The sequence below is a fragment of the Rhipicephalus microplus genome, unplaced genomic scaffold (assembly GCF_043290135.1).
Source record: "Rhipicephalus microplus isolate Deutch F79 unplaced genomic scaffold, USDA_Rmic scaffold_16, whole genome shotgun sequence".
In the NCBI taxonomy this organism is placed as follows: domain Eukaryota; kingdom Metazoa; phylum Arthropoda; class Arachnida; order Ixodida; family Ixodidae; genus Rhipicephalus; species Rhipicephalus microplus.
This window is the reverse complement of record NW_027464589.1, coordinates 4,101,739-4,115,479: the sequence shown is the minus strand read 5'-3', so window position 1 is coordinate 4,115,479 and position 13,741 is coordinate 4,101,739. Positions and strand designations below refer to the sequence as shown.

General features: G+C 47.1%; 1 protein-coding gene across 14 annotated transcripts in view; it reads left to right on the top strand.

Annotated features, from left to right (window-relative positions):
* Nucleotides 1-13,741, top strand: part of Dim1 (thioredoxin-like protein Dim1) — a 126,568-nt gene that overhangs the window by 72,491 nt on the left and 40,336 nt on the right. The window contains exons 4-5 of one of the 14 annotated variants that reach the window (XR_012888762.1): nt 5,179-5,622; nt 11,477-13,122. The exons of 12 other annotated variants lie outside the window; for them this stretch is intronic. Coding sequence is in view for 1 of the 2 variants with exons in the window: in XM_075883298.1 (XP_075739413.1) it covers nt 11,477-11,619 (143 nt within the window). In the remaining variant the exon portion in view is untranslated. Of the gene's footprint in view, nt 1-5,178; nt 5,623-11,476; nt 13,123-13,741 lie in introns of those variants that run through there. One more of the 14 variants, XM_075883298.1, reaches the window with a different exon arrangement.

The following is a 13,741-nucleotide window of genomic DNA, read 5'->3' as shown; positions in this document are numbered from 1 at the left end:
GAAAAAACTTGATTTGAACTTTTTCATCAAAAATTAACAATAACGAAGTATTTCAAATCACCTCATACAACTATTTAGGGGCTATTATTGACTCTAAGATTTCATGGTTCTCCCACATAAATTCCATTTGTTCTAAGGCATGCAAAACACTAAGATACTTGCGTCTAAATTTTTATTACTGCACATTGCGCATCTGCAAACTAGCTTACTTAACATTTGTACATCCACAGTTGGAATATACCTGTCTAGTTTGGTCCCCTCATCAACTCTAACACAGATGATCGAAGTCATTCAAAACAGAGCAGCCTGCTTCATCACTGAGAACTAGCAACAACATAGTAGTATTTCCTAAATATAACACGATATCCAGCTACAGTCATGAGAAATCTGCCGCAAGATAGCCTTCCCTGCATTGTTTCATAAGTACATCTATTGCATGAAGACAATTCTTGTTCGTCTGCACACAGTGGATCGCAAGTCGGCACGTACACGAAATCGGCGCACGTTTGTACACGTCTTCTCGGCAGAACATGCGCATTTAGCCTGTCCGCTTTGTCGCAGGCAATCTCACCATGGAATGATCTTTCTGATGAGATAGTTTAGTGACAAACAACATGGTGTTCTTAGAGGAACTACACTCTCACTACACCTAGCATCAATTCATAGCGATTTATATAGATGTGCATTTAATTGGGGGCATTTTCTTTGTTATCACTTTCTTCGTTATCAGTGCCATTGTTAAGTTGTATCTAATTTGTATAGTTTAACAGTATACGTTCTAATTTGTATAGTTTAAAGTATACATTCACATTGTTCTTTTTATTTTTTTCTGTATATGCTTCCCTTATCCTAGGCTCTAAGGAAAGGCTGTAAGGTATGCTATATAATTAAATGTGAACTTGAACATCAAATGACAGCTACATCTAGCAAACACAAGGAAGCAAAACACAAGTTGTTTCCACATACCACCGTAACCGGTCGTATTGTAAGTAAATTTAGTGCAACTTGGAAATCCCCAGAAACTCTCGCATATTCACACTCTTCCACTCAAGAAACATACACCACACACAGGGCTATCACTACCAACTGTGTATTGTGCCTCACAGGCTATCTTACACAGGTACGCAAGGGAGGATGTGCTGCACCATTTGCGTCATTCTGCGCCACATCTTCTGCGCCAAGCTATGCCTTAACGGCAATTTGCATCTGCAACGCCAAATTTAGTCTAGTTTTATCATCGACCGCATAACACGCGAAGCCTACACAAAGGATGCAACCACGTCTATATCAAGTCAGTTCAGTCATTTCGTACTTCGGTTCATGCATGAATCTTGTTAAGGTGGTGTTTGTGGGCCTACCTAATTATGCGACTCTACTATATGGTTTAACAGCAATGCTGTTAGCCGAACCATATAAAGTGAAAAAAATAAATATCACCGGCAGAGCAATGACTACAATAGCAAGAATTTGTAATGTTGTAATGGTGATGCTGCACACGCTCATTTTTTTTTGTTTTTGCTACCGCACCATTAGGCGTGTAACGCTGCCTTGCACAAACTGCGCCCGAATGACTGGGAACAATCTAGATTATCTTAGAACCTTCAGGGGAGATTACGTACATTAGATACATTAGAGTTTGTTCTGGAACTTACGCAGCCCCTAGCGATAACGCTGGAATCTTCGATGGCACATGTATAAATGCCAGCACACTTTGCTGCTTGGCAGATTATCGACGGCCGATGCTTTGGTTTGCTGCTATCAGTCTACAGCTTGTAGAGTGATGTTTCGTTTTCCAGGCACAGGTTCGCGCAAATAAAGTTCACTCACAAAAACAGTGGTTACTTCTTTTATCAACCTCACGACCCCATAAAAATACGAAGGCTGAAAGCTAACTCTTTTAAATCCAACATCATGAAACTCTCCAAAACACTGGTGTAAAAAAATGAGTACGGCTGCTCCAGGGAGAAATGCTCTTATCGCACAATCTCTTCCCGTTGAGAGCGGACCACGTAGAACGGTTTATGAGCCGCTTTGCGTATGCTTGCCGATGACACCTGCACCAGCTTATCGCAACTATGCCCTTAGAATCACAGTTCACTGCTGCTACTCAAGCAACCTGTACCACGCCCCCCTTTTCTCCTGCGTATCAAATATGAATTGCTCGAGCTCAAACATGAATTGCTGGAGCCAGATGCTGTTGAGCTCCAAGGCTGCCTCGAACTCTTGGAACCATGACTCGATGCAGGAGGTCCGGAACGGCGGTAGAGGTGGGTTAAAGTGCGGAAACAAGGCTTAAGCGGGCTGGAACATGGCCACGAAGCTCGGTGGCAGCGGTGCAGCACCGTTTGCTTGTTCGTTGGTTCGTGGTCAACAAATGTTAAGAAACCGGAGACGAGACGGCAGCGATGAGGCTGTGCCGTGGTTGCAGCTTTTATTTGAGCGAGAACGTAGCAAAGTGGTATCGCCTACATCGGCTCACTTTTTTTTTTCTGCGGCCAGCTGGCCAAAACTGGCGCGGCGCTAGAGGGTCAAAGCGGCCGATGTCAGCTTTTTCTTAAACTCACGCCTTATAACTACCCATGTTAGTCTCTCCGTTCTTGAGTAGATATGAAGTCTCAATCACCAGTGGCACATACCCACCTGTGGGCATGTGCTACTGTTTGGCGGAAAGTGTTTGACGACGTACGCGAGGAGATTGTGACATTAATTATTACATTACGAGGTGGTTCCATTTTGTTTGGCTGGTCGCATACAGTGCTCCGCTTTCACGTGTTCTTGGCCCGTTACCGGGCCCTGCCCGTGCCTGGACAAGCTCACTATTCCTTCTAGAAGACTTCTGGGACACGCCGACACCATCCGGGCCCCGGTCCGACCCCAGGCTGGCCCCCAGGCCCCTTCAAAAGTACGAAGCGGCACGGCGCGGCGCTAACCCTAACGCGCCGCGCCTGCACCTCCACGATGCAGAGTCCCGCCCAGCACTTGACACCAACGACAACTGACGCCCTGTCGGTAAGCCCAGCCTCCTCCGGTCGTACCGCTGATACAGCCGTGCCTCCACTGTCAACATCTGGCAATGTCACCAGCCCCGCACCGACAACAATACAGCAACAGGCAGGGTTCCTCAACAGCGCGCACGGTCCAGCAACGTGCAACGCTGGTGGCGTCTCTGCTACGCTCAGCTTGATAGCCACGCAAACGCCAGAGCCCGAGAGCCGTAATGCAGCGTAGGCGTTGCAAACAACCACGCCTGCTGCTCTCCCCACCTTATCTGCGTCTGGCCTACCCAGTGGAAATTCTGAGTCTGTCAACAAGCGCGTTTCGACGAGCGTCGTTCCTTCCATCGCCGAAGTTTTGCCTTTTATCACTTCAGCTGACGACTTATCGACGGAAGTGGACTTCACGGCATCGCAGGTCAACGAAGACAATACGCCATCCCCTGAAGGTAGCTGGAACACCGTTAGTGCCAATCGAAAACCTGCCTCGACCGCCCGCCCCCGCTCCGAGCTCATCACCGTCGGAATCCAACTTCCACCTGGAACACTCACGCCGAAACAGCCTCTCTATGACCTGCTTTCTACCGTCATAGCCGCCGCAAATCTCTCTCCCAAGACCAGTGCGGAGGTCACCTTTCAAACCAAACCTGCTCAGAGTCTTGTGTTTCTGAAAACGCACTCACCTCTCACTGCCCACCTCCTACTCTCTCTCACAAGTCTGGAACTTAATGGTAAGCCGATCACCATTAAGCCCTATGCCTCCAGTCCTCCAATATCATGTCTCGGCGTCATACACAACGTTGGTGGTCACTTCACAACATCTCAGCTCTTGCATGACCTCGAATCCTTTACTTCAGATATTCTCGCTGCACGTATGATGGGCTCCACTGAATCCGTCCTCATAACATTTGCTGGAACCATCATCCCTCGCTTTGTGTACTTCAAACGCGTCTCTTTCCGATGCCACCCACATAAACCTAAGCCCCCTACTTGCACTCGGTGCCTTGCTATAGGGCATCGTGCTCATCAATGCCCCCAACACAGCGTTCCGCCCAAGTGCCGCCGCTGTGCGTCTCCTCTACCAGCAGATCCCGATGCTCACGTTCGCGCACAACCCTGGTGCATCCATTGCCAAGTCAACACCCACTTATCTCTCGACTCCACCTGCCTCTACCTTCTAGCTAAGCAACGCGACTGCGCCAAAGCAGCTTTTCTCCGTCGCACAGCCATGCGCCGAGCCACTCAGTTTTCGCCGCCCTCCTCTTCAGCGCATGAGTTCCTATCACCTCCCGCAACATCCCCCCGGGCTCATTCGCCGCTAAGGTCAAGGGAACACCTCCCATGTGCACTTCTTCATCAAACACACTTTCATCTTTAAGTAATGAGAGCCGCTTCTTCGATCTGCGACTGGCTATGTTGGAGTGCAACCAGCGCGAGCAACAACGCGTCTCGGATGAGCTACAACAGAAAATACTCGCACTGACGCAGACACTCGCAACTACCACATCCTCTCTTACCTCTTAACTCACGGAGCTAAATAAGCAACTCGCCATACTCACCGCCCCGACTTCCAGCTCCCTTGTAACCAAATTGGCCGACATGGTCGAAACCACCACCACTGCGCATCACACTCGTTTGGTCCAGCTGGAAAGTTCAATTGTCCGGATTCTTACGACCCTCGAAACCCAATCTAAGCAACTGGAATCTTTCACCTATATGCTTAACTCCCTGCAAGAGTCGCTTCCCCCGGCAAGAAAGAAGGAACGCGCATGCGTAGGCGCTTCCTCTACTTCAAAGACCTAGATGGCGCATGAAAAGGACCTCGATATTTTGCAGTGGAACTGCCGCAACTTTCGTCATAATAGGACCCCTCTCCACCAATATCTTCTCACCCGCCAAACATTACCCCATTTTTTCCTTATACAGGAGACTCGGGCGGCCCTTGCCGTCCCGGGCTACCGTGCATATCACGCTATGACGGGAAAGCCACTTGCGTCCATTTATGTACGCAATGACGTTCTCGTTGAACCACTAGACGTACCCTCCCCCCTCCTGAAACATTTAGTTGGTGTGGTCTATTACCAACCATCTACCCCCGGCCACGCAGCGCAGATTTTTGCGCTGCGTGGCCGGGGATATGCGGCAACGCAGCGCAGAAATCAAACGCCTTCCTGCTTTGTTATAGATATCGGCCATCATCACCGCCTGCTGCCCGTGCATCGTGCTGCTCTTGCCTGGAAGGTGATAGGGAACGGGCCATCGTCTCGGCTGTCTGAGGTCACAGACCAAGAAGAGCTAAGTGCTGTCGCAGCGCCGCCGCTGAGCATAAAAGGACTGCTCGTCCCTGACCCTCCGGGATATGCGGCCACGCAGCGCAGAAATCAAACGCCTTCCTGCTTTGTTATAGATATCGGCCATCATCACCGCCTGCTGCCCGTGCGTCGTGCTGCTCTTGCCTGGAAGGTGATAGGGAACGGGCCATCGTCTCGGCTGTCTGATGTCACAGACTAAGAAGAGCTAAGTGCTGTCGCAGCGCCACCGCTCAGCATAAAAGGACTGCTCGCCCCTGACCCTCCGGGATATGCGGCCACGCAGCGCAGAAATCAAACGCCTTCCTGCTTTGTTATAGGTACGCACTAGAACCCCAGTTGTTTTTGTTTTAATATTTTTTACCCTTTTCTGTGGCTGCTGATTCCCCACTGTTGTATTTTGCCTTACACTCCTGGTCTCTTATGTCATGGGGGTTGACATTGCAAACTACAGGGTTCGTATCGGAAGCTTTAGAAACTGCTGCAGAAAAAAGATAGCGGATGCTGAACGCCCTTATGCAGAGTCCCGCCTTCTGTGTGTCTTGTGCCCCAAACCCTCTCTAGCACTTCTAATTGCCTAACGTTGCTTTCGCTCTGTGCTGGGGATATTGAAGCCAATCCAGGCTCCAGAGTAGATGATGTGTATGCTCTACTGAAAGAATGCATTGAAATGAACAAAAAGAACTTTGACGTCATTACAGCAACCTTAAATGAAATTCAACGGGATGTTGCTGACATTAGGTCCCGAGTTTGCGCAGTTGAACAAAATATACCTATAGTACCTGAAATAGGCACGGGCATCAAAGCAGTGAATGACATACTTGAGGAATTTAAAATGACTTTGTCGCGGACTAATGGTGACCTTGAAGGTGTTGTCGATGACTTAAATAATCGTTCACGAAGAAATAACTTGCTAATTAAAGGTTTAGTGGAAGAGGAGAAAGAGGACTATTAGGCCAGCGAAAAATTAGTCAGGAATTTCTGTTCCACGAAACTAAAAATAAACTTGCGACCCGGTGACATTGAACGGGCGCATCGAATTGGGCAGCCTCGTCCTGATTCTACGCGCCCACTGATAATAAAGTTCTTGAATTTCAAGACTAAGCATTCCCTTCTTCGAAATGCGCATAAACTCAAAAACACTGAATCTAAAGTCTGGCTCGAGGAAGATTTCTCCCCTAAAATACAGTTCGCAAGGAAAATGCTCCGCGATTTCGCTAAACAGAACAAAGAGAAGGATGAACGCTACAGCATACGGTATAAGAAACTGAAGCTCAAAGGACACATATACCACTATGACGCGGTTTCCGCAAGAGTAGTTCAGGCAGACCCTCCGAAAATTCCCATCACGGATTGACAAGCTGTCCGATTCAAGCCTAGAAAAACAAAAGTTCAAAACCTATCTATTCTTTTCGCTAACTTCCGTAGCATTATAAATAAAGTTGACTTGTTGCTTTCAGTAGGTCACGCATGCTCCGCTGATATTATTCTAGGCACTGAAACATGGCTCCGTGAAGACATACGCAATTGTGAACTATCACTTCCAGATTATTTCACGGTCTTCCGTAAAGATAAAACTTTGTCTCAGGGCGGTGGCATCTTAATAGCTGTAAGAAACTCTTATCAACCCTCCCTTGTTACTATTGATACCACTCTCAAGCTACTCTGCGTAAAAACCCAATTTGAAGGCTGCACTTGTGTTATCGGGGTCTGCTGTCGGCCGCCTGACAGCAAACCAGATTTTGTTGATCGCCTAACCCATGTACTAGAATTAATTTTTAACAAATTTCCTCAGTGTGTCTTGCTGCTTGGCGGTGATTTCAATTACCCCTCCATTAACTGGGTCACACCATCATCGCTATCATTATCTGTCGGACTTGAAATATCTCGCTTCCTTCGTACCTTAAAACTATTTCACCTAACTCAAATGGTAACTGCACCGACGCGCGGCCATCACATCCTCGACTTAATTTTTACAAACAATCCGACAAACGTTGTAGTCCAAGTCCTTGACGAAATTAGTGACCACAGAGTAGTTCACTGTTCCCACCCTCTGCCTCTTCTTAACAAGAAAATAAAGCCTAAACGCATACTAAATTACAAAAAAAGCAGATATTGAAAAAATTAATTGCATGTTAACCGAGTTTTTGTGTTCTTTTCTGAACGATTTTTGCAATCATACAACAAATGAAAACTGGATAATATATCGGGACTTCCTTAAAAAAATTGAAAATACGTGCATTCCTGTGGTTTCCTTCACATCACAAACAAGTGCTCCCTGGTTTTCAAAGAAGGTTAAAAGTTGCCTAAACAAAAAGAAAAGAGCGTACAAAAAGGCTTCGCAAATTAACAGTCACCGCACTTGGAATAGGTATAAAGAACTAGCTCGGGAGTCAGAAAAAGCTATTAAAGAAGCTAAGGATTATTATTTCAATGATACGCTGCCGAATCTGTTAAAATCTGATCCGAAAAAGTTTTGGCGAGTTCTTAACCCTAAGGATACGGACACCATAATAACATTAAAAGACGCAAATGGGTTGATTGTACCCACCTCTGAATGTGCTGAGGTTTTAAACAATGTCTTTAGCAAAGTTTTTGCAGACGAACCACCTCTTGACGAGTCCTGTTCCGTCACTCCTACTCCAATTACTTGCCCAAGCGAGCCCATTATCGTAACGGAAGTAGGTGTATCACGTGCAATTGCTAGACTTTCGCTTCGGTCCAGCCCTGGACCTGACGGCATCAGCTCAAAACTTCTGAAATTAACTAGTCACGTATCATCGTTTTTATTGTCCTTAATTTTTCAGCAATCGCTTGATTCTGGGTGCGTCCCTGACGATTGGAAATCTGGTCACGTTAAACCCATTTATAAATCTGGTGATCCCTCAAGTCCAAAAAACTACCGCCCGATTTCACTCACATCAGTTTGTTGTAAACTCCTCGAACATATAATTTACTCCCACATAATGAGACATCTTAATACTAATAAAGTGTTATTCGAAAATCAACATGGGTTCAGGTACAAGCGGTCTTGCCAGACACAGTTATTTGAATTATCTACGGATTTACATGACTCTTTGCACAAATCGGTTTACACAGATGCTGTATTTATTGACTTTTCTAAAGCCTTCGACCGTGTTCCCCACATGCGGCTCATCCAAAAAATAAACTGCCTAAAGTTAGACATAAAAACTACCCGCTGGATTCAGAAATTTCTATCTGGTCGCTCTCAAAAAGTAAATATAAATAATAATCTCTCCAGTTCCTGTGTCGTTAGGTCAGGAGTACCTCAGGGATCAGTTTTAGGGCCTTTATTATTCCTGATATACATTAATGACATTGCGAACAATATAACTTCAACAATTCGACTGTTTGCCGATGACTGTATAATTTATAGACAGATCACATGCACTGATGACGTAGCTATTTTGCATCTAAAGCGATCTAAATACCCTGGCTAAATGGTGGCACACGTGGAAAATGGAAATTAATACAGATAAAACAAAGGTCATGTCATTTTCTTCGAATCCAAATACTCCATTAAATCGATACATGTTATGCAGTTTGGATATTAAACGAACCTTTTCTTTCAAGTATCTTAGCGTGATATTTACTCCTGATTTAAATTGGGCCATGCATATTGAACACGTAACAAACAAGGCACTAAAAAAACTTGGCTTTCTTAAGCGCCGTTTATATCTCGCAAACCATGAAACTAGACTTCGCGCTTACACTTCCTTCATCCGTGCAACCCTCGATTATGCTTCAATTATTTGGAACCGTCACACAGCTATACTGTCCGACTGTATTGAATCTATTCAAAACAAGGCTGCCCGCTTCATTTTGCACTCGTACTCGCCGTACCAAAGTGCCTCAGCATTAAAACAGATTCTTAATCTTCCAGAACTTAGCACTCGTCGTAAATTCTTCCGCTTGACCTTTTTTCACTCTCTGTATCATGGTACTACACCTTTTTCATGCGCTCATATTTTTCCGGCTCATTATGTGTCCAATCGCACTGACCATGCTCGTAAAGTGTCGTCCATATTTGCAAGGACCAAAAAGTACCAAAATTCCCCTTTTGTGTTATCTGTAACCGAGTGGAACGAGCTTCCTAGCGAGATTGTGATGATAAATGATCCGTCTACATTCCAATCAGTGCTGCGTACATTTCTTGATGTGTAATATGTCTACTGCTACTATATCTGTTGTTATATCTGTTGTTATATCTGTTGATATATACCCTGTTGTTATATCTTGTGTACCAGAGAAACGATGAAGAACTAGTGCCATGTGGATTCCTGGAATTGAAATGTACTGGAGATGTGAAATGAGCCATGTGTTACATCCTTGTCGTAAAATGTACCTTTTACCTAGTAATGTCTGATCGCTGTGTGCGGTCCTTTTATATGAATTGATGTATACCTTGTTTTTAACAGTATCCCCCCCTATGTAATGCCTCTCGAGGCCTTTAGGGTATTTAAATAAATAAATAAATAAATAAATAAATAAAAATATTTCTCTCGCTCTGATGTCCTTTTACAACCCCCCTGTCACGTCCTCTTTGTTTAGTGCTCTTGGCAAATTCCTGCACTCCCTTCCATCGGCCACCCATATTCTCCTTGGGGGTGACTTTAATGCGCCTCATAGGCTCTGAGGTTACCCCCAAACACTCAAACCAGGTCGCCTTCTGCACTGCCTCGCCCAGGAACGCCATCTCACCCTTCTTAACACTCCTGACACCCCTACTCGAGCGAGCACTGTTTCACAGCGTTCTACTACACCCGATCTCACGTTCTCTCGGAGTTCCCTTCCTTTTCACTGGCAGGCGTCCGCTGAAAATCTTTTCAGTGATCACTTTCTCATACACATCACCACCCCTCTTTCCCACAATAGGCGGAAACAACGAGTCGCTCACACTGACTGGGAAGCATTCCGTAATAAACTTTTGTCTGACTCGTTTAAAACTTTTGACGACTGGACGTCGCGGATCTCCGCAGCAATGACATCCTGTAGTCGCCGCGCTCGTTTTCAACTCCCCATTCCTGACCTTGATCCTCACTTCCTCCGCTTATGGCGACGTCATCAACGTTTGAAGCGCGCTCTCCGCTCCCAGCCACACAACATCCAACTTTCCTTCCGAATTGATGCTCTGCGGGCTGAAATTATCGCTTACGGCACTTCTCTCGAGCACTCTCGTTGGAACACGCTGTGTGACGGCCTTGACTCCGCACTGCACTCGCGCTCTACATGGTCTCTGTTTAGGTCTCTCTTAGGTACCAAGCCTGCCGTTGCTCCCACCCTAGCTAAAGCTCTCGCTCAAGGGACTCCATCTGATGTGTTTGAAAATTTAAAATCTCTGTATCTCCCACCCCCCCTCACACCTTCCTACCCAGATTACTGTGGCGAAGCTAACCCAGACCTGGACCGCCCATTCACGCTCAGGGAGCTGGAAGCTGCCTTAGCCACTCAATCTACCCGCTCGGCACCCGGTGAGGATGAGATAACATATACTACATTACGTAATCTCTCCGACAACGCGAAGGAATTTCTCTTACACACATTCAACGAAGCATGGAACAACACACATTCAACGAAGCATGGAACAGCGGCTGTCTTCCAAGCTCTTGGACATCATCTCTAATTTGCATGATTCCGAAGCCGGGCAAACCTCCATCTCCTCTAACCTTCGCCCTATCTCTTTGACATCATGCGTTGGCAAGACTCTTGAGCGAATGACCTTGACTCGACTGTCTGATTTTATTGAGGCGAAAGAGTTTTTCCCTCCTTCTCTTATTGGCTTCCGACGCCACGTTTGTGCGCAGGACATGTTCCTTGTTCTTCAGCATACTTTTCTTTCACCTTCTTGTAGTCAGATCCATGCGCTTGTAACCGTCGATGTACGGAAGGCATTCGATGGCGCGAGTCATGACCACATACTTGCTCAGCTCTCCTCCCTGTCATGTGGCTTCCGCATGTATTCTTACATCCGATCATTTCTTTCCAATCGAGTTGCTCGCTTTAGAGTCGATACTCATTTGTCTAACTCACACTCCCTCACCCGCGGCACTCCTCAAGGCGCCGTACTATCTCCTACTCTATTTAATATGGCTATGGCCCCCCTTGCCTCCCAATTGTCCCAAATACATGACCTCCACCATATCTTTTATGCAGATGACATCACTCTCTGGTGTACGTCTGGATGTCCCGGCCACGTGCAGGATACTTTGCAACGTGGCCTCGACCTTATCGCTTCCTTTCTCGCTACTGCTGGCCTGTCCCCTGCACACCGGAGAAATGTGAACGACTTTTGCTAAACCGGTCTGCGTACCAGCGCTCCCACAATACCCTCATCTCCCTACATCTTTTTAGCTCTCTCATCCCCACTGTTCAGCAATGCAAAGTTCTTGGCTTTTCTTTGCACGCGACAAAAAACGCGCAGGCCCTACATCACGCTGTCAGGACTTGCCACTGGGTGACTCACCTCCTGCGACGCGTTGTCACTCGGCAGTCGGGGCTTCACGAAGCTCATGCATGCCGGGTTGAATTGAACGTGAGGTACTTTGTACCTCACGTTCAATTCACCCAAACGCAACTCAACACACTCGAAAGAGCTCTTAGGCCTCTACAAGGCAGCTCTAAACCTCCCTCTCAGTACCTCTACCACTAAGCTCTTTGCCACAGGCCTCTTCCATCTATTACGTTTTCTTATATCTCTGCACCACGACTCTCGGATTGCCTGTCTTTCTGTCACTCGTCAAGGCCAATGGCTATTAGCCCAAGCCGGTATCCCTCACATTCCCGTTTTTGTTCCCACCTTGCCTTCTGCCGCTAGCACCGCTGCTTCTAACCTTCACATCCTTCCCCTTCCATCCAATATGTCTCCCGTTCTTCACGCCTGCTGGCGTCATGCGGCAGCACAGCATCATTCTCCTCCTCTCTCTACACAGGGAGTTGCCTACACGGATGCCTCATACATGGCTCCTCGGGGCTCGTGTGGCTACGTTATCTATCATCCACACCTTTCGGCACATGACACGCACACCAGCGGGCCATACTTACACCCGCCAAGTGTACTTTCGCTCGAGGTCCTTTCCATGGTCCACGCCATGCAGTCATTTTCCTCCCTCCCTTCTCTCCCCGAGTACACGATTTACTCTGACTCTCACGCCGCCATCTGTCACATACAGAACAACACGTTGCCCCCTGCTCTTCAACAGGAGGTCGAGCGAGCGGCCTCTGCTCTTCAACCCTCCGCTGTCTTCCTCCGCTGGGTTCCTGGGCATTCGGGTATTAACGGCATTGAGCTAGCTCATCAGCTTGCCCATGATATACTGCACCGGGCACCGTTCATTCCCTGGCCCACACCTTCGGAAGACAGTGAGAGTTCCGCGAATAACGATGGGCAAATCTCCTTGCGTCACACTATCAAGGAGATATAGCTCCAGCTTCGGCTCGACAAGCGTCTTTACCCCCCCCCCCCCCCTCATCCATCACTCACTGCGCTCGAGGCTCGAACTCTACGGCACATCCAAATGAACTGCCTGATAACCCCCTCTCGCCTTTTCCTTTATAATTATAGGTCTAACCCCTGCTGTCCTAATTGTCCCTCCCCATACGCTGACCTGTCACACTGCCTGTTTTACTGCCCAACTGCTCAGCAATCCAGCTATTACCCTTCCCTATCCCTTTCCATCACCTCCTGGCTCGACTGGATCGGCGCCGAAGGGGAAGAAGAACAGCGTCGACTGATCGCACAGGCGGTCGAAATGCTCAGCCTGTAAATTTGGCTGAATAAAAGTCTATTACTACTACTACTATTATATTACCAGCGAGTCATGCTTGTCAAACCATCCTAACCCTTCCATACTAATTTTAGTGTACTCCGAGCTAAGGGAATGATCACTAGAGCACCTAGACATAGATAGATTCATAAATCAGATAGACAGACAGACACACACATGGATGCAGACAGACAGACAGACAGACAGACAAACCTTAAAAGTGCTTGCATGTTGCATTTAAAATGGCACCAGATTGTCAGTTTCTTGCTTCAGCTATTGTCCGGAACTTGGGCTGTATATTTGGAGATGCAGTCAGTGTCATCTAGAAGGCATATTTCTTGAACTTGGCTGGCCTTTGCCTATAGGCCCCTGTTCGGGCCCACCAGCTCATGGGTGGAGGGGTGCAAAAGCTGCACCGATTGCGCCTAATTGATACAATTTTCCATTTTTGTGCCGCGCTACGTTGAAACGCCAACCAACTTCAAAATTTTCTTGGTTGTGCTAATTTCAGCGAGAAATGGAGGACACGTTGGCCACCTGTAGTTTGCGTCATCGATCAATCCAGGTGCGCAGACCCTAACCCTAAACCGCTGTTAGGCCCGGACCTCGGGAAACACAATCGCTCGGATAAAGTAACAACGCCACGCCCCCATCG